Source organism: Saccostrea echinata, unplaced genomic scaffold, assembly GCF_033153115.1.
Source record: "Saccostrea echinata isolate AGI-Se365-2 ecotype Australia unplaced genomic scaffold, CSIRO_AGI_Sech_v1 ptg000029l, whole genome shotgun sequence".
NCBI classification, from domain to species: domain Eukaryota; kingdom Metazoa; phylum Mollusca; class Bivalvia; order Ostreida; family Ostreidae; genus Saccostrea; species Saccostrea echinata.
In genome coordinates this window covers 2,743,494-2,768,220 of record NW_026889778.1, presented here as the reverse complement: position 1 = coordinate 2,768,220, position 24,727 = coordinate 2,743,494, and the positions used below count along the sequence as shown (strand labels likewise).

Genomic DNA, 24,727 nt, shown 5'->3' with positions numbered 1-24,727 from the left:
CATTCAACACGTGGATTTTAAACGGTGCAGCTATGACACAATACGCATGCGATCAAGGCATAGTCTGAAATCTGGCCTGGTCGGATTCAATAAATCATTGTCATGATTTTTTTATATATATATTTTAACTCTCTGTCCTCAAGTTAGGTTTTAACCAATCTGACTTGGAAATCTGTTTACTTAGTTAATTATTTTTTTTCATATACATGCATTTTTTATTGATTTTAAAATGGGATCATGCAAAGCTTTAGTCTATCAATATTTCAGTATCAACTGGGTTCGAGCTACTGATTGAGCGAGTTTTTAGCTCACCTGAGCTAAAGATTCTAATTGATTGATTGATTGTGTGATGTTTTAGGTCCCATTCGAGAATTTTTCACTCATATAGAGACGTCACCATATATACCGGTGAAGGCCTTTACTCGGCACTTACGACCAGTGAGCAGTGAGGGCTCCGTCTTTATCATGCCAACGTTTGCCGTGACACGGGATCTCGGTTTTTGAGGTCTCATCCGATGGACCCGCAACTTTCACTTCAAAGTGCCGAGCGCATGGCGAAGGAACAGTTGCTATCCATTTTTTTACCGACTTAGGTCAGTCGCGCCCGAGATTCGAACTCACGACCTCCCGATCACGGAGCGTGCGCTCTATCGACTGAGCTACCGTGAGCGGTAATTGAAACTCGTCCGACAGTCTGTTGTCTGTAAATTCCTCCTACAGTCGTGTCGTCTGTAAAATTGTCCGACAGATTGTCGTCTGTAAAGTCGCCCGACAGTCTGTTATCTGTTAAGTCATCCGACAGTATGTCGTCTGTAATTTTCACATTTTCAACTTTTTCTCCAGAACTACTGCATGGACCAATATCAACCAAATTGTTCACAAAGCATCCCTGCACATGAGTGAAGTTAATATTTAAAAAAAAGAATAAATAAGGAAACCCAGCACTATATCAAGGCTTGAACAAGGATACAGGCCTACTTTTAACGGGAAATGTTTACTGTGACATCACGCAAAAATATAACAACTTATCAACATAACAGAAAATGAAATAATTAGCTATTGCAATTTTAAACTGTATAAAAGTATCAATTAACTTACATCAAAACTCACCACTGCATTCATTTTTGCTAGTTAAATACCACACAGCAAAGAAATGAAATAACATATAGTATACCCTATTCTGAAATGGTTTGGGCAACTGATTTGACAGTCAAGTAAAATTTGTACCACATGGAGGTCATATACAAATTGCAATATCGCATCGGCATATCCCAATTAAAGTTCAAATTTTAATCGACGAATATTTTCTACATATCTTGTAGTTTCTGGAAAGTGCTGCTGCTTTAAATAGAAAAAGCATTTTATTACATTTTTTTAAAATTTCAAGTAATGTGGCTCAAGTTGAAAAAAAAAATGCGGGATCCGATCGACACCCCATTGTTCAACTTGCCATTCCTCATTCCTATATACCTGTATACAACACTCACTTTTGATCTCAGTCTCACTTTTACCAAAGAAATAAATAGCTAAAAGGTGAGACTAAGATCAAAAGTGGGCTCGTCTAAGTTGGGCCCCAAAACCTGCGGCATAAGTAGTCATGTTAATGTTCATGATTCATCAGGTATAGTGCAAATTCAAATTTATTCAATTTTTGGCTCCCGGTAATGATCTAAGGGAAATAACTCAGAGTATTGTGATGTGTATAAGTATCAGTGGGTGGGAGTTATCGTTCTTAGTGTGCATGTTTTGGGATTGAAGTGTTGTAGCAATATTCATAATGACGTTTATTTTGTTAATGCTTATGGGCCGTATGGCTTAAAGTTATTCAATAAAGAATTATTAATACTGGATGGTATATGGGATTGGCCGCCAGAAAAGTTATCTGGCGGCCGCCACAAAGTTATCTGGCGGCCGCCACAAAGTTATCTGACGGCCGCCAGAAATTTATTTGGCGGCCGCTAGATACCTTAAAAATTCTGGCGGCCGCCAGATAAAATATTTTTTTTATACCTGGCACCTACCGGCTTCCGTAGTTTTGAAATCAGATTAAAATACATGTAGATATTTTTGATCCCTGCTCATGTAGATAAACATAATTAGGATCTAACAACATCCAGTTTAGGTTCTTATATATGTGATGTCTATATTATATGACAATTGAAGTAAAAAGAACTAAAATACTGCACAAGCATTAAAAAAATGCAATTTTCTCCAAATGCCTGGATACCTATATTTTTTATCCTAAATCATATTTGTTGATCAATTTTCAAGTAGAAAAGTCAATTTTCTTCAAATGCATGACTCCTCATATCTTTTTAATACCCCTCCCCCTCTTTTAGATTCGCGTGTTTTAAGATATTAATATATTTTCAAATCATGGTCCCCGGGGAGAGGGTAGGGCCACAAATTCAATAGATTTCATGGAAACTTAATGGAACATTTTTTTTTAAATGTATCTCCTCAAGAACCACTTGACCAGGAAAAATGAAATTTGTATTTAACTGTAGATACTACAGTAAATTATTCAAATTACGCCGGGACCCTGGGAGTAAGGTGGGGCTACATTACGGGTTCTAAGTTTTAAAGTTCATTAAGTTCTGTATGGGAATATATGGGGGGGGGGGGGTTCGATCTTCTCAAATACAGCAGGGGCCTTGATTAGTAATATTGATAATAAAGTTTGCATAATAGGGAAAAAATATACTCCACATAACAGGAAGGATCGTAATGTTTAAGAAAATAAAGATATTCAAGCACCATCTCCATGTGTGGATTCAGAGACCACTTAGAGTCTGGGTGGGGCCACAGTATGGGGTCATGATTTTCACAAAAATAAAGAGGGGGGATTCTTTTAAGAACAGGTTTTAAGTTACTCAGGTGAGTGTTGTGGCCCATGGGCCTCTTCTTCTTCTTCTTTTTTTTTTAAAGATCAACTTTATAAAGTAAATATTCACATAACAGTTTTAAAGTTATAAAATAGATCGATCCCTTATTAGTTCTGCACGATTCAGGGTAGATCAAATCATGATTTTAAAATTGGAAATGTGTATTCCGTTCTGCTAGGTTCTGTACAATAGAAAATATAAGCACTTCCGGCCTAAACACACACAGGTAACGGAACTATATATGACTTTCAATTTTCCTTGTTTTTTTTTTTCCCTACCTTATAAGAGTCTTAAAACGCTTTAACTATAGGGTAAGCATGGAGCGTCACCTTACTGTTATTTAAAAATAATACTTCTTCAAAACTTCATTCAATTGTCATTGTTCATTATTGATAAAGTTTTGTCAGTCATGTGATGACGCCCACTTTTTTTCTGTCATTGAACTCGTGTCAGTTGTCGTTAGGTCTTTTTCTAAGAATTCGACTATTGTAGGTACTGATCTATTGTGATTTTTAAAAAGTTTTAATTAAAAGCATATATTTAGTGTGTTGTTTTATTATTTTAATTATTCTATTAAATGAATCATATTAAAACTTGTCTCTGAAGTTTAGGGACAGGTTTTAATATGATTCAAATTATTTAAGAACAACACACTAAATATATGCTTTTTAAACTTAAAAAAGGCACAATGGATCAGTACCTACAATTGACTAAAGACCTTTCCTAGGTTATTAGTCTATATTTACTTACTAACAACCATGTAATTTGTAATTTTTATATTAAATAAAAGGTCAAGCCTGGGCAGTGGTTCAGGCATTAACCATGCCTAATTTGAAGGGAGATGAATATTAATTAATTTATATGAAAAAAAACCCACTGGTTTAGAAATATGTAACTTATGTTGAAGATTTTTTCCAGATTTCTACTTCATACCTAAATGCCGGAGATGTCTTGCCAAAGCTTCAATATTCCAAATGTCCCTCCGGACTTGCGTCGAGAAGAGACAGTCCATCAGATTGCGGATTCCCTTAACTATTTAGATCAAGTGGCAAATGAAGTATTTAAAAGAATCGGCACCAAGATCAGTGAAAATCGAACAAAACTTCAAAGGGTCAATGATAGAATAAGTTTAGCTCAGGCAAAAGTAGACAAAATCAAGGGAAGTAATAAAGCTACGAAAGTATTCGCTTCAGCAAAATACCCAGCTGCTGAGAATTTAGAGGAATATCAAATAATGTTTCCCTTAGAGAGCACCAATGGGCTGCGAGAGATTAAAAGACCTCATTACAAAGTGACATCTAAACACAAAGGACTTGATGATAAATCATTGAGGGAGAAATTACAATTCTACAATGTTCATTTGAAGTTAAAGCGTAAAGAGGACGCTAATTTGAGAGATGGGCTCGGGGGATTACCCAAATCTGTACCCTCCATCAGCTCTCTGTTGTTGTTTAATACGTCAGAAAACCTGTAAGTATACATTATGTCTGGTATAATTATCATGTACTTAGTAGTAAATATACCGATTCCACACTGTGCGTCAGATTGAGTGACATCACAATGCCTCATATCAACGACCGGTCCAAAAACCCATATCACATATCAGATGCTGGCATGCAAAAATCCATATCAAACTGGAAATAATGTTTTAATAATGTTTAAAAGTTAATTACCTCAATTTCATTGAATTATATATAATGTATATGTAATACAATTCATAAACTAAAATTTGTTGACTTGATTAGTTTTAAAATGACCTAAATATGCTAAAATTGGCTTTAAGACTATTAGATTTTGAAGAAAAGGGTCAAAAGACATGAAACTTTCTTAAAGAAAGGACTTAAATTGGATTGGCGTATTACATACATATTTTAAATATATGATAAATAGAATACCACATCGACTCAAATTCATATCATATATCATAGCACTTGGGCTGATATGATATGGATTTTAGTATATATGCATTATTCTCTTTATTTAACATGTTTAAGACAGGGACAAATTAAGAATTTCCTATTGTGGGGGAAGTCCAAAATAGTTTCACAACCCCTACAATACAGGGATACAATGTCTGCGTTAACAGGATCTTAAGCTCGTGTGTAAAATTTGATTAAGAATGCAACTTACTTGTTACTTCTTTGGATTATTTACTGATTTTTAATCTCCCTCCTTTAAAAAAAAAGTACAGGATTTTTAAGTGTGCCCTCTTCTTACCCACCCACTCTTCAAATTAATTTATTTCAATGACATTCTCATTAGAAATATACCACGTACAGTAAAAAGTATGGGCAAAAGGATAATAAGGATATGTAAATGAACAGATTTTGAATTAAACATACAATCTTGATACGATAGGCCTATAGTGAAACTCATTTTATGCAAGGAAAAAAAAAAACAGTTGTGGCACACTTTACAGTTAAACACACTTATAGCGAACGTGCTTATAATGAAATGACACTTGCAGCAGTGATTTTCATTCCTCAACACATTGGTCTGTGATACCTCAAGGTATTTTACCCCAAGTACCAATACTATTTCTTCTGTTTATTACAGATATAAACAGTACACAATGCTTGATCCCTTGGGCGTGGTTAAGAAGACTCGCACTGCGATTGAGGAGGAGAGTGAAATAGACGCCGCGCCGACCACCATCACCACAAACGAGGGACTGCAGGGACAGAGAGTGGACGACATCTCCTTCAAGCCAGTGATCGTGGACTTCCCGGAGATAGCAGTCCCAGAATTCCTACCCAATCTACCAGGTATCAACTTATGATGAAATAGAAATACCCTTGTAATTATAGAACATTGTTCTTTCTTTCTCTGGAAGCAATTTATAATGACATACATGTATGTAAAGTTAGGAATAATCCAGAACTTAGAAACGCTGTTCTATATAAAGGGCATTATACCAGTGAAAAATCCCAACATTTTTGAAAGGCCTAACACATTGTAATACCTTCATGCCATTTCTGAATATTGTACAAAACCAAGAGTGGATATTGTATGGAAAACCTTTAACAACTAGAGATTGTGTAATTGTTGAAGAGCTGGTTCAGAATAGATATATGGTCATGGGAAAAAGAATATGTAAAAAGTGTTTGATCTACATGTGTATACTGGAGAACTGTCAGACTTCATGTTTCTTACGTTTATTTTGTAGGTGTTGCTGATGATCTTTCCTTTGCGGTTGACCAGGAAAAATCCATAGCTCCCTCAGTCCTGGGCAGTATCATTCCAGACCTACCCTCTGTAGTACCTGAAGAAACACTTCCCTCTGTTCCAGAAATATCCCAAGCCCCACCCAGTGCAGCACCACCCCCTCCTCCCAGTGCAGCTCCCCCACCTCCCCCTCCCCCATCTGCACCAGCTCCCCCACCCCCAGGTGCACCTCCACCCCCACCACCACCCCCTGCTCCAGATGCCCCACCCCCACCACCGCCACCACCAAGTGGTGTGCCAGAATCAGCCCCTGCAGAAGTGACCGCTCCAAGTGACTCTAGGTCCAGTTTACTTGATGCCATACGTAAGACGGGTGGGGTCAGTGGAGCAAAGTTAAAGAGTGCCAAAGATAGAAAACTGGAGAAGAAGAAAAAGAAGGAGGAGAAGGCAGCGGCCGCCCCCAGTGGTGGGGGAGGTGGGGACCTGATGAGTGACCTCTTCAGCAGACTGACCATGAGAAGAAAGGGGATTTCTGGGGGCGGGGGAGGGGGAAAAGGAGCGACTGACAGTTCAGATGCCCCACCCCCACCACCAACAGGGGGAGGTGGAGCCATGGACAAAATTTCATCAATGATACCCCCACCTCCTAAGTCTGGGGGTGGGGATGATGATGAAGATGATTGGGAATAAAAGTTGTTGTTTGTTGTTATACTCAGTTATAATTTTGTTTTCATGTCATAATCATTCATGATCTATTTTTGAGCTCAATTTCATTACATTTAGAATACAGTATATTAACAATATTTATTACATGCATGATTTTTTTCATGCGTATTTCTTCTGTCATTGACAATAACAAACAAAACAACCATAATCATGGGAATCAATGCAAGACCCAGGTTTTATACAGTATTCATTTAGATACATGTATGCATCTATGGAGAAAGGGGATGCAACATAAATATGTTTCTTTGAATGTAGAATCTGAAAGGGATGATTTGCATAAATCAGATTTAAGATTATCTATAAACATGCTTCTTACAAGTCAAAATATAAGTGCCTATTCATTTTCAGATTAAAAAATAACAGAGAGGGGTGGACATCTGGTATTTAATAAGGTAATTCTGAAAGATAATGCACATTGAAAGACAATCATGATGAAAAAATGACTCATTGTAAAAAAACACTTAAGATCTTATCTGCATTGTACCGAGTTCTACAGCTTTCATTAATTTTCTGGGATTTTCTTTCAGCTGTGTGTATGTATTGATTCTCCAATATCTAGATTCTTGTGTTTCTAAGCAAACATTGTAAACATGATCCACTTTTAGAATCAATTCATTATGGGTTGAATTTATCTGAGTGTGCCAGATGTTTTCAAGGTTGTGTGCATGCATCAACAATTCAAGGTCATTAGCTGCACTAGAAAATTTTTATCACATTTGTTGAAATGTCTACATAAACATGTATATATATGTTTATGTATATTGAAATATACATCCACAAGTTTATATTGACAGCAATAAACACTTCATCAAAATTTTCTGTTATTTTTATGTCAGTTCAATTAACTTATTTTTAACAATACATGTATCTGTACTTCCAGCAGTTGATCATTTAGCAACAAAACATGTTCAGTGAAAGGACATGTACAGTGATATCTTTAATTTTTACCCTGAGGGTGGGTATGTGAGGTTTTGTAAACAAGATCAAGAATTTCTATTTGTGAAAGGGGGGGGGGGGGAGGGGAGTAGAGACAGACCAACCTGGGATTCAAAACCAGGCCCCCTGAACTGAACTCTTCCAACTGAGTTGTCTGGTACCAGTGATCGAACCCATCTGACCACTACATTCCTCCCTCCTTAAAGGTCTTCGGCCCCCTGAAGACACCAACCCAGACTCTTCCCTGGCAGGTCTTTCACCTGTCACTATATAAAGTTTGAAAAAATGATGTAAACCAACATTTTCTTTCACGTGCGAGATATATCCGAAAGTTTCACAACCTTCTTTCACTTGCAAAATTTCTTGTCATGATTAGGTTTCAATCTCTAGACTGATGAATCAAGTATGGTTCACAGGGTCTTAATAAATTGTTCTAGGGCAAGGGCATACACTCAAAGGATCATAGTAAGCATTTTACACATTAGACTCTAGAAGTATTAAGCTACTTGAAAAGTGCTGCGATCCTGGCGAGATCCTGAAAATGAATTATTTCTATATTTAATGCAGTTGACCAGCAAAAAATTCAGCATGCAGTCGTACAACTATAATTTTAACAATGAAATAGGATAATCTGTATTGGATCGCAGCACTTTTCACAAACTATATGGGTGTTGAAAATATAAACTAAATTTTCAATTTTATCTTGGTTATGTCCTTGCACTACTGAAATTTATCAGTATCCTCAATAATGCAAGTAAACTGGTATATGTGCCAAAATCACATATGACTGCCACATCACGTTACAAGTCTAGATAAAAAATCTAATCATCCTCAATATGTAAAATATAGTTAAAAACCTAAATAACATTTGTCCAATATTAGATAAGTACTAAAAAGAATCGCCACCCTGATTAAGAATACTTTTTTATTAAAAAAAAGGCCAATATTTCCATAGGGCACCTTAACTGTCAGTACTGTGAATGACCTAGGAGGAATGTTAAACTTGATTTTGAATTTATATAATTTTAACATTTAAAGCTGAACACAACTCGTAAATAGGCACACGCCATATAAGTTTTCCTATCTCTGATATCAGAACTGGGCTATTACCTACGCATTTGTTACACGTGACAGCTTTCTTGTCATGGATACCTGCATGGAATGGACACGTTTGCGTTGACTTTCTTACATTACAATACCATTGTTTACATTTTATTGTAGTTTACATGTATTTGCGTTTGTTTGTACTGCACTGACCTGTGCAACTGATGTTAGTTTCTTTAGTAACTTTCTATTCTGCTGTGGAAGAAGCTCACCTTTACTTTTGTTGCTACCTAGAGCTTTACAATAGCTATGTAGAATATGTCCATCCACACAGGTGAAAACTGATTACACTATACCGAAACTAAGTGAACAGCTTATATAGGGGCAGTAGTCAGCTAAAAGAAAATAGAGAAAAATATGGCAGATAAACATAGATCTCTACCTTTAATGATTCTTGTTCAGCTTTAAATCAGAGAAATTTGCAGAGAATTTAAGATCTTTTTATTTTTAGTAAACGCAGCAATATATTTAGTCCACTTGTGAACCAATTTCTTTTGAAATCAGACCTAAACTGTTTCTTAGTATTTTCTAAAATTGTTTACAAATGGACTGACACTGATATGGGTGGACAAACAATGGACACCTTATCATTACGTACGCAACCTCTTTCTCTCATCCAGTACAGCTACATATAACACAAACTGGAAAACTCTTAACTGTATTATTTATTGAAAACAAAATCTTGTTATCTGAACAATAAAATTGCTGTATAAATTGGAAGCCCATCATAATTTTTTGAAAATCTAGGTACGAATAAGTCAAATCTATATGCTTATCTGTACTTTAAATGTACATGAAAAGAAATAGTGTACATGCAACTGTCAGTTTAATCTAAAGAAGGAACTGATGTAAATGGATTTTGCATTAAGGACAGACGATACGTTCCTCAATAATATATAATTTTTTCTAATATTTTGTCATTGAAGTATTGCTACTTTAACATGTTTACTCACAAAAAATTGAGGTACCTTACCAGGCATTTGTGCAAGATACCAGAGGATGATGTTTCCTATTTTATCCTTTTGGGAAAATCTTTATATGTCAATATCACATTTTTAGTGTTTCGATTATTTTAAGATAGTAAGAAACCTGCTAAGAAATCAGAAGGTAGTTAAAATTTTGAATATTTTTCATACATTACGAAGACTTGCAAAACAGATATTTGAGGAACGTATCGTTTGACCTTAAACTCTGGATTTCACAATCACACATTTCCTACCGACAACATTCTAACATCATTAAATTAGCTGATTATCATTTTTGTAATTTATGATAATTGCAATTGCATGTTTGAAAGTAAACAAGAAATGTTTGTGAAACACTTATCCCCCCCCCCCCCCCCAATAATTGGAATTTTTCTAAGTCCAAGGGGCATAACTCTGTCAAAAATTGCTTGATCGTACCCAAAAGAGAAGTTGACCTAGATATTCTTATGATAAATCTGTATACCAAATTTCATTTCAATCAGTATGTGTAACCTCTGCAAAGAAAATGAATGGAAACTGTTGGTGGACTGACAGAAAGACCGACCGACTGATAGACAGCAGCAAAGCAATATACCCTTCCTTCTTCAAAGGGGGGCATAAATATTCCACCAGAATGAAATTTAGCTATATAAAATACATATGAAGATAGATAGACTGATACATGTATATGGCATGTAAATCTAAATTATCCTTTGGTGGCAGTAACATAATAAACAGGATATAAAAACCGAGTTCAAACAGCCTAGGGTGATTTCCTGGAGGACAGCCTAAGCATAATAATTAAAGAGGATATATTTATCTTTTTTTCAAATCTGGATCTTTTTTTAACACACTAAGCTAACAAATTCAATCGATTCAACACTATATTACATATATGTATTATATAACAAAATATAGAGAGAAAAAATTACAGAAGAAAACTGTACCATTTAAATACATCAAACATAATATTGCATATTTAAAATACATTACAGCTGTTTTTACAACTTGTTATTAACATACTGAAATATACTCTCAACAAAAGTTGACATGGTATCGTGACATTTGAATATTTTATGTAAGAAACGTTTTCATGACTTCAAATAATTTTATTCTAGCAGGTGTATAGTGTACTGAAACGCAATCATTCAGAAAAATTACATCAACTCTGGAACAATTGTGCCAAGATAATTCATAAAAGTATGAAAAGTTTATACGGAATATATAGGGAAATGAAAAAATATTACTCGTTTTTACATGTACATGTACTGTACAATGCGACTATAAAAAAGTTTTTTTTTTCAATATCTGTTTTATAATGTTATGGTGGTCCTCCACAAAATCACTCATGGCAATATAAACCTAGAATTTTACATCCATTTTATTTTGTTATGGCCACGCACCTCTAAAAATGCCCCTAGGTCAAAAGGATATAACATACATGTACATGGCAGAGATAAAATTTACTACAACATAAATCCACTAACCATTGTGTATAAAAAAAAATAATTATAAAAGACTATTTAAAAAAAACTATCAAAAGAGAAATGATCATAAATTATTTGATTTGCTTGAAACTCTTGTTTCATTTTGGTTTAAATCTTAAAAGTTTGGTGTATTTCTTTAGTAGTAATGTTCATAAATTATTTAATTTGTGAGTAACTCTTGTTTCGTTTAGGTTTAAATTTTAACAGTTTGGCATATTTTTTAAGTAGAGTTTCCCAGTAAGAGGAGATGTCTTCCATTCTGAGATGATCCCAAATAAACTGTCGACCTCTGTAAAGAAATAAAATAGAGGGCATGCAGCTTTACGTCTAAATGAATTTTATTATAGAATAACAGAACTCAATAAAGTGACGAATATAATCAGGAACAGACAAAAGTTTCCTGTAAATGTTTTCCTTTTATTTTTCACTTTTTCCAATAAATTAAAATAAATGAAAAACAAGCAGAGATAATGTAACGACAATAAATGTTTAAAACAAATTATGAAAACTCTTGGGACAAACTGTAAACATACATGTAAGATAAAAGGCCAATACTTCCACCACAGATTCACAGTACAGTGAAATGAAATCATTTGCTTGCCATTCAATAATATTCCCCGCAGTCACGCATTTTAACGCATAAACCATTTCCTATTTCTAACGCAAAATCACGCATATACCGTTTCCCCGCAATCACGCATTTTTCACGCACTTTCAAAAGTAAATTTAATCTTCAATTTAATGCCAATTCCCTTCTAATTTATACTTGCTAAAATCTCATAAAATAAGAAAAGTTATAATCTTATTAAAATATTACAAAATAATTATTTACGCTAAACTTTAGAGAAACTTGTGCCTCGCTATAAAGTGCTTACGGGGAAAAGGTAACTTCACATTTCTGTGACGTGAACATTAAGTGTATGTAAAGAGTTAAAGTGGTCATTTTTCAATAAAAATATTCTAGAATTTCAAAATTAAGTGAATGTTATATATTTAGATGCCTTGTACATTTCTTCTTACCTTTTGGCTATTTCATGGACAACATCATCATTCTCTTTTGCAAACTCCAAAAGTTCCCTGTAAAATACCCAGTAATGTAAGTAAAAATATCTACAATATATCAATTTTATACGATATATCTAAGCAGACTACTTCTCCAGACAATCACATTCTGTATCTAAATCTGAGCTGCTTCTAACACTTACACCTGGTCACATTCAGAGCGCCAGTTACAGTATAGGCATGTTATTGTACACTTCCTATTTTTGCAAATTATTTCATAGCAAAATTTAAATTTTTAAATCCAAGAAATATATACACTGTATGGAGTTCCATAACAAACTATCATAGACTACCACAGCTTTTTGGTGTGCAGGAAACTCTAGTGCAGAGATCAAAACTCTATTTAAAGTAAACAGTATATACAACTATCATAGACTACCACAGCTTTTTGGTGTGCAGGAAACTCTAGTGCGGAGATCAAAACTCTATTTAAAGTAAACAGTATATACAGCAGCCTCAGAATGACTTACTAATTAACTAGCTATATAGTAATTAATTAATTAACTACGCTAACAATTGTCCACTCTAGTTAAACAAAGTGTACATTTGTTGAGGTAGTTTAACAAAGTGTACATTTGTTGAGGGAACAGTTTTATAATACTCACACAACATCTGAGAGGTCCTCTTTGACTGGAATATAATGGACCCAGGGTTTCATGGCAGGATAAAAGAATTCTAACCAGGCACTCCCTACATGGAAGACTACAGAATCACAGAGAAACAGATGCTTAAAACGGAAGCTGGCAGCGACCCCCCGAAAGTTAAATAAGTACCTGTAAGAAATGTCCAAAAAGTTAAATAGATAATGAAAGAAATGTCCTGAAAGTTAAATATTAAATAACATTAATGTATTATATAGAATGGTACAGGTTACTTCCTGATCAAGAGTTAACCTAAGCCCATGGACCACATTGCTCACCTGAGAAAATATTACTACAACCTACATGTACTTGTTTGCATATTTTCTTTACTATCGGTGGTTCTGCTGTTCTCAAGAAAGATTTTAAAAGATTTTTTTCTGATGTTTCTATTTAAATCTTTGTCCTATAATTGACAAGAAGCCTTGGGGTCATAATTTGAACAAACATAATACAGTGGCGCCGCGGTAATCCGGACGCCAATAACCCGGACGCTTCACCTTCCGGACAATATTTTTTGGGAACCGATTTTTTCCTCATTATTTTGTCTCATTAATCCGGAAATTTGCGTTCCGGATTCGGACGGTCAATTTCTACTACAAAACGTAATATTTCATTGAAAAATGACTCGTTTATCCGGATGATACTTTTTCAAGGAACGACTTTTTCACACCTATCTTGCAGTAGTGATAATTGTTGTAAAAACATTGTCCGTGAAGTAAGTTTGAAGATGGTTACCTGTGACCTCCAAACAATAGCGTCTATAATTAGTGTGTGTTTACCCCAAATAAAACATGCGTCTATTATATTATGGATTGATTGATTGTATGTTGTTTAACGTCCCTCTCGAGAATTTTTCACTCATATGGAGACGCCACCATTTGCCGGTGGAGAGCTGCAAATTTTGTCCTATACTCGGCACTTACGGCCATTGAGCAGTGAGGGATCTTTTTCGTGCCAGCACCTACTGCGACACGGGACCTCGGTTTATACGGTCTCATCCGAAGGACCGGTCTCCACGTCCCACAGTGGGATTTGAACCCGCGACGTAAGGATCAACTCCTTACTTCGCGACTCTAGAGCAGACGCTCTAACCACTGCGCCACGCGGGCGACTATTATATTATGGAGCTCAAAGAATTTAGCTTATATTGTAAATACAAATACTTTCAGAATATAATTGCTAACGGTATAACAATTTATGAGAATTTCGGAGAGTTGTAAATAAAATAATTAAAAAATAAATCAATAGATTTTGTTGCGGTCTTGAGCTGCGTATAAGTTTAACAAAATGCGATTTTCCATTTCTCTAAACGTACATATATTTGAAATGCTTTTTTTCTTTTCATAAGACAATTTATAAGGATATATAATTCAAGAAAATATCTTTCTATTTATTGCATTACAGTCTATTAATGAACATAACTTTAGAAAAGAAATATGTAACTGGCGTTAATTATAAAGGGTCTTTTAAGAGATGATTCACTTATCCGGACGATTCATTTATCCGGACGATTACGTTGGGGACGGAGGCATCCGGATTAACAAGGCGCCACTGTATTTATACTCAATAACAAATCTTACCTCTAACTCTGCCTCCCTGGCCCTGTGGGTCTTGAGAAGAGGATTCTTAAATGACTTATTCTCATTATTATTTCCCCTTTAAAAAGGGTGAGGCCATTCTTTTGCATATTACTGAACTCTCCTTTAACCAAAAATGCTTTGTGTCAAGTTTGGTTGAAACTACTCAAGTTAGACTGAAAAGGATGTTGAAAATGTGAAAGTTTTACAGAGGATACATAACACACAACAGACAGAGGAATGCCAGACACGCTTGGATCAGAAAAACCCACTTCTGATCCTTTAACCCAGGTGAGCTAAAAAACATTCTTAGCTGTAATTGCTGTTTACACTTCTTCTTTGTCACATGTTAAAATTATTAATTAAATTTGCTGATTTACTTGTAATCACAGTGGTCTTCTAACTTGATATCCTTTGCTGGGGGTCTGTGTAATGTGTCCTGTCATAAAGACAAACTCGTTTTACCATATTGATAGTTGATGAGTAAATATCATAGTTGCCTTCCAGAGAAAAATGGTTCAATTTTTTTTTTTTTACTTGCATGAAAAGAAAATGAATCAGAATTATGGCAAGGTTACATTATGTGTACACTTGTACTTTTATAAATAGTATTAACTAGAGGAGTTCAAATTGAGCTGATAACCTAGCAAGTTAAGTTAAACTTTATAGTTCATTTAAATACTGCACAGAAAAAAGCATCCATAACTGCAACCAATCATTAAGTATTTCTCTTGTTAAAAGCTGGAAATAAGGTCAATCCCATCTTCTTCAAGGTCACTGAATTGAACTTTAGGTCAGATGAAGCATCCAATGCAAATATCAAAGAATGACTGGGTGTGCAGGTGAGGTTCGTACAGCACTTGTGATACTGTCCTTTACCAAAGTCATCCAAACATAAAATATAAAATGTCTGATACAGCATCTGAACCTTGCATCTGACAGAACATATATACATGTACAATGTGTACAATGTATATATATATATATATATATATATATATATATATATATATATATATATATATATATATATATATATATATAATATATATATATATATATATATATATATATATATATGCTTTTTTTTATATTCCTATTATAACTCTCCTTCCCCCAGCACTCACTGCATCAAACCTCTATGCCTCAGGCCTGCTTTTTAGTGTACTCTTTCCCCTAGTACCCATTGCCTCAGATCTCCAGGCCTAGTTTTTAGTGTACTCCTCCCCCAATACTCACTGAAACAGACCTCCAGGCCTGGTTTTTAGTGTAACACCCCCCTTCCCCTCCCCCCCCCCCCAATACTCACTGCCTCAGACCTCCAGGCCTGGTTTTTAGTGTACTCAGCATCCACCAGTTCTGGGTTAGACCTAGACAGTAGAATCAGGGGGTCTCTCTCTGAACTGGTTCGAGATCCACGGAAGAATCCCTTATTTTTCTTCTTCTCCCAAGGCCAGCTCTTGGCAGCTCTGATATAAAAAAAAACCTTGAAACATACAAATAATTCATATCTTTAAAGTAATTCTTTAAACTTTGTATACATATTTTCTCATTAGGAAATTTTTATCAACAATTTTGGTCTGTGTTGAACCTCTATGATTAAATATCTAATTTTTTTTCCCCAAGAGGCATTAATGCAATTTCAAAAGAGCAAAAAATACAACACATGCATGAAGATGAGTAAGTTTTACCTCCTTTTACTTGTACCTTGAAATTATCTCCCTTTGTTGGTCCCAGCGCCCCAGTCCTGTGGGATAGATTGGCCAGACCGCTGGTCCTCCCTCCCAAAACGTCCAAGCGGGGTACATGATGTCATGACTCTCCCCCCTCTGTGAAAGAGCAATGTGAACATAAACAGCAATCAGAGTTATCATCCCCCTTATCACAGTGAATCTTCAATCAATCATCACATCAGAGTCATCCCCCTTTACCACAGTGAATCATATCTGATTTATTCCCCTTTATCAAAGTGATTCTTCAATCTACTTCACATCAGAGTTATACCCCTCAATCACAGTGATTTTTCAATCTAACATCACATCAGTGCTATCCCCCTTTATCATGATTCTTTACTCTGTTGTCATATCAGAGTTATCCCCCTTTACTACTCTGACTTTTCAACCTGTTTTCACATCAGAGTTACTCCCCTTCATCACAGCGATTTATCATATTAATTTAAGTGTCATCCCTCTTTTATCACAATGATTGTTCTGTCCATTTTCACAATCACATGAAGTTCTATATTCCTTTAATCAATTTTATTCAGAACAAAAACAAACCATTCAGAAATCAATAGAGCTGAGTCAATAAGGAGTGCTCAAATAACTAAACCCTATTTTGTTCTTAATTTCATGTTTCATGATCATAAAATGTAGTTTGAACTTTATGTACATGTATTGACAGAATGTTACCACTTTACTGAAGGAGAAGACAGGAATGGGTTGTTGATAAGATGAAATCTGTGGCCAGTCTCGAGTGTTAATGACAAGCTCCATGTCAGGTAACTTCTTTATTACCTCCAGAATAAAGTGTTCATTCCCGCTACACCTGTGATAAGGGAGGTCATTCATTGATTCTTGTTTTAAATGCTCTCTTGCTAAATATTTTCAATTAACATGCAGATGATGTGGAAGAAAAAATAATAGCAATAATGCACTCTGTGTAGTTTTCCATCAATTGAATAAATAAAGAAAGGAATTATACATCTGCTAATTATAGGTATAATATTTAGACTACACATGTATACTGTGGAATCATTTTAATTTGGGGGGGGGGGGTGTCAATCTTCATGGATAACCAAAGTTTTACTTGTTAGTGGGGATGTCATTTTGTGGGTAATTCGTATACATGTATACAAAACCATAACAGTTACTGTATCTACCTGTTCAGTACATTGACTATTTCGGAAATACTGAACAGGTAGATACAGTAACTGTTATGGTCTGTGGAGATGTTCATTCTTGGGTAAGGGTGACCCATGGAATTCATGGACATTGGTCCGACGTGAATAATGATGATTCCACAATATGTCAGCATAATAAAAAGCTCTAAAAAATAAACCGATACCTTGCTGGGAACATACAGTCATCCTCTCTGTAAAGTTTATGATTTATAATTTGATAATGGGAGCCATATTTTTGACTTCTGGCCTGTTTGAAGACTTCTTCTGTAATACCACTCTTCCAGGGAGTTAAATCTTCTTCAATAACACTTGTCAAAAAAGAAACAGGAAAAAAGTCTAATTGACTGTATTTGCCCTAACAATTTCACCATCAGACATATTAATGAATAATTTTTGAATCTCTCACATTGCACACACCTTCTATAACAGCTGCAGTCCTCTTGTGAACAATCCGTATAATCCATTACAGCTTTTTCTATCTTCTTCAGGTATTTCTTCCATTTATTACTCTTTGCATCTGTTATTTATAAATAATAAAACTTTAAGGAAACATTTCCTATCATGACCAATGAAACAAAGCAGATGGTTACTTAGGGTGTCCTAAGTTCTATAGATGCATTTTGAGAAATTGATAATTAATAAATACCTATCAGAAATTAATAATAATAATTATTAGGTATGTTTCTCAGGATACATCTACAATTTAGGACTACCTGAATGAATGACAGTGTATATTATTTTTGGTTCATGTTTACAATTTAATATTTTTTTCAGGCACATTGATTCAAAGCAAAATTTGAAAAATTGCATAAAAATCATAATATATTTATTAAGGAATCACTGTGTAGTTAGTAGAGTATGCCAGAGCATCAATGATAGTTGGAAACGTGGGATTATGCGTAAATTATCCCACGTTTCCAACTATTGTTGATGTCGCTGGCATACCCTACTAACTAGACAGTGGTTCCTTATATTTTCATTCCATTGTGAAATAAAATTTTAAATTAGCTTTTAAAAATATTACTAATCAATTTAAATTACACGAAGCCTCCCATGTCAATTTCAATAGTCCACGCCCACTGACGTCAAACACAAAGACAGCCGCATGAGATTTACAAGCATATTGGGGCTCCTTAGCGTCAGACGCTAAGACAGACGCACAAGATTTACCAGGTACATGCATATTAGGCTTCCTTAGCTCCTGGCCTATTGCTTGGCGAAATTTACATTCCGATAGAATGATCAAGAAATCAACTAAACTAACTTTCAAAGAGTTATCACAGAGAAAACAAATAGAAATGGAAATATATATACAGGATTATTTGCAAGTTACTGTGTGAGTAGTTTCTGATACTCTGGGAATCAATCATGATTAAAACCCTTTGTTTGCTGAATGAGGTAGGTGTATCTTTTTCATACAACATGCACTGTAAACATTAACCAGTTGAGCAGACTTATGCTGTTACTGTCAGTCTTCTGATCATGTTTATTTATATGCATGTAAGGTGTAAGGAGTGAAGAAAAATGCAACTGACCAGAATAGGATTTTACCCCATGCACCCTGAATCTTCAGTAAGATGTTCTACCAACTGAGTGTATATATATTGATTAAACCCCTCTGCTCACCACATTCCTCCCTCCTTAAAGGTTTTCTCCCCCAAAGACACTAATGCACTCTCCTGTTACAAAGGTATCACAGATATTAATTTTTATATATGATTATGATATAATCATGATGATCCCTGTGCCACATGACCTCATAAGAAATGGATACAAGGATTTAGAGGCCCAATTTTTCTAGGATAAAATTTCAGGAACAGAGCTGCCTCTAAGGGGCACAGTGCTAACAAGGGGTACAGCAGGCATATGCGATTGCAACCTTAAAATTAAAACAACAGTACCTTTAGAATATTTTGATTTTTCACTTGTCTTCTCTCTACACTCTTTATCTTCCTTATCACACACGTCGTTTGCTGAAATAACTATCAGAACCGAGAAAATAAAAATATTTCTTAAAAGTAAACGCATTGTTAAAACATCGGGCTCGAAGTTCAACTAAAGTGGCATGTGTAATCAGGAGATATTCAAGTTCTGAATATCAACACTTTTTTTTAGCTGAAGAGTTTTCACGGTTGAAGAGTTTTTTTCCCCCTTTGATTCCTATATGGAGAATGTTGCTTCAAGCCTGTCGTCCAGTCACACTATCTTTACCGTTTACGGCTTTGCTGACGACAGGCTTACGAAGACCTTATCTACCTTCAAAAAGGAAGAGCCACTATCGAAAACGAAAGTTGAATCTGTAGATTAGATTTTTGTCAACGTTGGGTTTGCATGTCTTTACAGGAAGAATTTTTACTCTAAGCAAGAAAAAAGGTATTGAGGACCATTCTTCATCAGTCCATTGTAAGTTTTCGTGAAATCTTTTTAAAATTTGCAAAAATAGTGGTGGTAAAATAAGTGCTGATGAACAGCAGAACACGTTACGTTGGTTACACATGGTACGCTTGAGACACTGTAAGAAATGGATACAAGGATTAAAAAAAGCTGAAATTTATAGGTTTAAAATTTTAGAAAAGAGATGGAAGCTAAGGATTAAAAATAAAATTAATCACTAAAATGGAACTACTTTGAACCATGTTGTCAATTTTCTGTCAGTAATAATCCCAGGTAGGATTGAATAGTTAAAGGGACTGAGAGGTTAATATACCAGGGTATCTGCTTGATATAATACTGTTATATGAGGGTTATCTGGTAAATTTGAGGAAATCACGTTTTTTATCATAATATCATCTTTGCTATCCAAGGGTTTCCGATCTGAAATCTACAACTTTGGATCGGAAACCCTTGGCAAGCAAAGATGTTTTTTTTTTAATCAAAAAACAATGCACACACTAAGCTAGAATTTCCAGGATTTTTTTTCATATTCAAGAATTAATATCTTTTGATTAAGAGGAAGGTACGGTTTTAGCTTTATTGTGCCCTAAAAATTTAATACTTTCTGAAACTGGCTTAAACATTTGTTGAGTATATGACAGTGATAAATCAGGAAAAAATATAGCATGAAAGAGTACCATTCTGGAAATATGACATCATTAATTTAATGCATTTCTCTATTTTAAACAGAAAAAGCCTCAAAATGACCCATTTCAAGGGTTATTTTCCTTAAGAAAATAGTGTCCACAGCCGTCGCCCACGTTTATTTTCGGATATGTTGTGTAAAATTCTTTGAAAAATCACATATCTCAAAATCTTTGTGGGCGATGCCTGTGGACAATATCATCTGAGAGAAAATTCCATTGAAAATTGGTGTCTTCTGCAACTTTTCAAGAAAATATGGGAAAATGCACAAGTTTATGACGTCACAATTAGCATTTAGAAGGTCATGTGAGAAAAATGATTTGTATGATCTTTCTGCATGTAATTTCAATGATTCAGAAATCATGAGTTTTAATTTTTTACATTACTTTCATTTTTAAGAAAAACACAGGGCAAAATTTGTATTGAAACCGTACTTTGTTCTTTAATATATTAGGCAAAAATAAGAATTTTAATATACTGTGCAAAGTGTATGGTCCTACATTGCACGTCTAAAAAATTCAGAGTTATATATCGTATACTTTTAAGATGTACATTATTTAGGAACATCAATGTAATTAAAATTAGATGTTAAATTCGCTCACATATTCACTGTATGTACATGATGTAACATTAGTATTTAATTTTAATTAGATTAATATTTGATCTCCCATGATCTGTGATTGGATATGATTTTATCCAACGAGTTGTGTGTTTTTTATCCCCAAGCTTTGGCGAGGAGAAAAAAACACAAATCGAGTTGGATAAAAATCATATCCATCCTCAAATCATATGGGAGATACTTTTTTTCCCATGTATACATCACTATCAAAGTTTTACACTGTTTTCACATAGGACTCCACTTTATTTTACTTCAGCACTCTCACGCAAAACCCATCGTGACGTCACAACTGTAGGATATCAGTGTGGTAGTGATAGATACTTGGCATCCTACTAGCTTGGGCTAGCTAGTGGATTAACACTTTAGCTCATTCGGTAGAGCACTGGACTGGCAAGCCAGAGGCCCAGGGTTCAATCCCTGCAAAGGCACATAAATGTCTCTGTTACATTTAATGCCCACTTTGGGACCGGGTGTTCTCTGGCAGGTGAGAGTGATTGCCCCTAGAACTTCGCCCCACAGGTGTCAGCACTCCAAAAGAGATGAGGACATCTCATTCTCTTGAGGGGGACTATGTGGTAGTGTTAGATACATGGCATCCTACTAGCTTGGGCTAGCTAGTGGATAACCCTTTAGCTCAATCGGTACAGCACTGGACTGGCAAGCCAGAGGCCCCAGGTTCAATCCCCAGCAGAGGCACATAAATGTCTCTGTTACATTAAAAAAATATCCATTGAGTGATATCCATGGGATAAAGGGGTACATGGTATAAAAGAAAGTTAACATACAACAGATACTTTTACAGATATTGGGGACTGGCCTTCTATCCAAAATTTGTCAGACCATTGAAATATAAGATATATGATAGCCTTAGAGTTATGTTGGATTACGTTCATCAATTTTCTTCATGGATTTCATTTCAGATTTTACCAGATTCCAGATGATGAAGAACTTATAAGGCAAAACTGATGGCAGGTGGTGAGCTTTTATTTGGAATTTTCAAACATAAATACTGAATTTTCAGTCTGGTAAAAGAGAAATGTTTGCATTGGATATAGTCAGAAAACAAGTTATTTTCACATGATTATCATAGATATACATGTATGATGATAGAATAAAGAAAACAGAGAAAAATTTATAAATTGTACAAGTATATTTTTTATAAAATAAATTAAACACAGCATTTATTAGCATACACAAAGATGAAATCTAGTAACAAGTATCCATGAACAAATTTTCTGGGTGACAAAAGGCTTTCTTGAGAATAGTATATTACAGGTCTAATCTTAACCTAAATCCTTCTTGCTTTCTAATGTTACAGCTAATATTCAAGACAGGCCTCCAACAGAGAGAGAACTTGTGGAAGTCAGCAAACATATTGGGGCTGGTTTCGAGCTAGTGGGAGCATACCTAGGCATCGACAGCATAAAGATGCAACATATCATTATGAACAATGGCTTCAGTGCAGAGACGCAAATTTTTAAAATGCTTGTCACTTGGAAACAGAAGGAGGGACGTCAAGCAACAGTGAAAAAACTCCTGGAGGCCGTAAAAAACAGCCCAGGGAACATTAACGTGGAGGAGATAGAGAGGATTTTCAACTTGTGATTTTTCATTGTATGATTTAGTGAAAAAGAAGCAATCTGATTAAAATCAGATCCTTTGATCCGTTATGGGAGTGGATCGAGGGATCCGATTTTAATCAGACTGAAAAAGAATGGATCTGAGATAACAGAAACAGTGTGTAGACAAAAAACAAACAAATTTTTAGTTGAATTAAGGACCATAACTGTGGAAAATTGAAGTGGTCAGTGTTTCTGTAATACCTTGAATACTCCTTCTCAATTTGATTGATTTATCATGATTAGGCCTAGATAAATAAATAGTTTGTTTCCGGTTCCCCGACTGACCCTAAAATATATGAGCCGACCCTAAAAAATTATCCGCAGATATCTTTCCAGGAGTAAACTATTCCAGTTTTCACTATTAGAAATCCTAATCTCGATCACTTCTATGTTTCAGAAAATGCATATTCTATCAGGGATCTATATACTAACGGGATAGGCAACTCCTTCAGCGCCATGTTTATTTACCCAAAACGGCACACACAACACTGCAAGTTTTTCAAAATACGTTTTTTCCAGTAAAAAGCTTGTTTTCTGATTAATGTAATTTATTCTTTTTGTGTATTGGAATGGATATTTAATGAATTTTAAAGCACATATTTTAAAACAATTTAGATATTAAGTAAACAACCACCAAAATTGGCGTTTTCTCGGAAATACGGCCGATCAGGGGCCCACACTGATTTTTAAATAAACGTACAATGTAATTACTTCTAAGGTAAGGAGTGAAAACAGTGCTAATAACAAATCTTGAATAATTTTTTGATAGATAAATTAAGATTTTATTCTGAAATACTTGATAGCAAAAGAGATATATTTTATTAAAATTGACTTACGAAATCCCGCAACTTACGAGATATCGGGAGACTTGCGAGAGTTGCCTATCCCGTTAGTATATAGGTCCCTGATTCTATACACATTTATCAGAAATGTTTTGACAGCGATTTCCCATGGGAGAAATGGTAGCATGCTTGCCAATAAAATATTAAAATAAAATAAAATGTTTTCCCTACCTACCTACCCTATTTTTTCTCAGGTTGGAATAGGAAACTCACTATTTACTTATCTTGGCCTTATATACGCTCTACTCCAAGGCTGTAGAATCAAACTGTGTTGACAGAATGTGTTCTTTATAAATAATCATTATTTCCCATCTATACTATCATTTCTCCATTTAACACTTTGATCTCTGGCATATACATGTAAATATGTCACAGAAATCTAATATTCTACAGTAATTACTGTGCTGTATAAATACAATTGAGTGTTGATGACTGACTGTACACTTGCTGGTGTGTAATATCTACATTTAATATCAAGTGCTTCATGTTCATCACATTGTAAGTGCTTCCACTTTCATTTTCAATATTTTATTTTAGAATAAATAATGAAACAAGTACATGGATTTATTTTGTTTAATAATTTATTGTATTTAAACAAGAATAAGCTGAGTATTTAACAAACAATCCTAAAGGAATTTATTTTAATTAGGTTCAAGAGGGTGGGTTTGAAATGAAAAGATATCTGCTGGCTTGCATTCCTGCAATATTTTTTCTTAATGAAAATTGAAAAATATGTAATATATGACATGTATCAACAAAGAGTTAAAGTCATATATGGTGTATTTTTGATAAGTTCAGACTAACTAAAATTAAAAAGATCTTTCTATTTGTTTTATTACTTTATAAATATAAAGATAGGACTTTTCTGTAAATTACACAATTTAAATCAATCGCGTTTCATAGATATTAAAAATTTAAAACAATATTGAATAACCGTTTATTTACCGACTCCGCATTTAAATATCAGACACAGTGTAAAGTCAATTTAACTATAGAAACGTGGGGTTATTCAAGTTCAAAATTGGTGAAAATTTTAATTTGAACGTAAATAACAAATATCATGTTCAACTACACTCAATCTCGTATTTTTATTTTAGCTCAGACATGCCATATATA

General features: G+C 34.7%; 2 protein-coding genes and 1 long non-coding RNA gene across 4 annotated transcripts; 2 read left to right on the top strand and 1 right to left on the bottom strand.

Moving 5' to 3' along the window:
* The first annotated feature begins 3,809 nt into the window (after positions 1 to 3,809).
* LOC133195470 (WASH complex subunit 1-like) lies at positions 3,810 to 7,572 on the top strand. 2 transcript variants are annotated; one of them, XR_009722211.1, is made up of 4 exons: positions 3,810 to 4,355; positions 5,442 to 5,650; positions 6,052 to 7,094; positions 7,265 to 7,572. XR_009722211.1 is itself a non-coding variant. In XM_061331320.1 (3 exons), the coding sequence occupies exons 1-3, from the start codon at positions 3,823 to 3,825 to the stop codon at positions 6,738 to 6,740; spliced, it is 1,431 nt and encodes a 476-aa protein (XP_061187304.1). In that variant the 5' UTR covers positions 3,810 to 3,822; the 3' UTR covers positions 6,741 to 7,572. The 2 variants fall into 2 exon arrangements, 1 of the variants encoding a protein (XP_061187304.1); XM_061331320.1 differs by having other exon boundaries at positions 6,052 to 7,572.
* A 1,894-nt stretch (positions 7,573 to 9,466) lies between these two features.
* Positions 9,467 to 19,677, bottom strand: LOC133195467 (protein O-glucosyltransferase 1-like). The gene is made up of 10 exons (XM_061331318.1): positions 19,352 to 19,677; positions 17,868 to 17,967; positions 17,615 to 17,758; positions 16,960 to 17,095; positions 16,256 to 16,377; positions 15,858 to 16,017; positions 14,929 to 14,987; positions 12,936 to 13,103; positions 12,289 to 12,345; positions 9,467 to 11,557 (listed from the first exon to the last, which is right to left on the bottom strand). The coding sequence occupies exons 1-10, from the start codon at positions 19,476 to 19,478 to the stop codon at positions 11,425 to 11,427; spliced, it is 1,206 nt and encodes a 401-aa protein (XP_061187302.1). The 5' UTR covers positions 19,479 to 19,677; the 3' UTR covers positions 9,467 to 11,424.
* Positions 19,555 to 24,168, top strand: LOC133195469 (uncharacterized). The gene is made up of 3 exons (XR_009722210.1): positions 19,555 to 19,853; positions 22,068 to 22,122; positions 22,466 to 24,168. It is a non-coding gene; the product is annotated as an uncharacterized LOC133195469 (long non-coding RNA).
* The last annotated feature ends 559 nt before the right edge of the window (positions 24,169 to 24,727 follow it).

Excerpts from the sequence above, each read along its gene's own strand:
- LOC133195467 (XM_061331318.1), bottom strand. The coding sequence starts at position 19,478 with ATGCGTTTACTTTTAAGAAATATTTTTATTTTCTCGGTTCTGATAGTT. Across the intron at positions 17,759-17,867 it reads GACTGCAGCTGTTATAGAAG|TGTTATTGAAGAAGATTTAA; the intron begins GTGTGTGCAATG and ends TTTTTTGACAAG. Across the intron at positions 12,346-12,935 it reads GAGGACCTCTCAGATGTTGT|GGAACTTTTGGAGTTTGCAA; the intron begins GTGAGTATTATA and ends GGTATTTTACAG.
- LOC133195470 (XM_061331320.1), top strand. The coding sequence starts at position 3,823 with ATGCCGGAGATGTCTTGCCAAAGCTTCAATATTCCAAATGTCCCTCCG. Across the intron at positions 4,356-5,441 it reads TTTAATACGTCAGAAAACCT|ATATAAACAGTACACAATGC; the intron begins GTAAGTATACAT and ends TGTTTATTACAG. Across the intron at positions 5,651-6,051 it reads ATTCCTACCCAATCTACCAG|GTGTTGCTGATGATCTTTCC; the intron begins GTATCAACTTAT and ends TTTATTTTGTAG.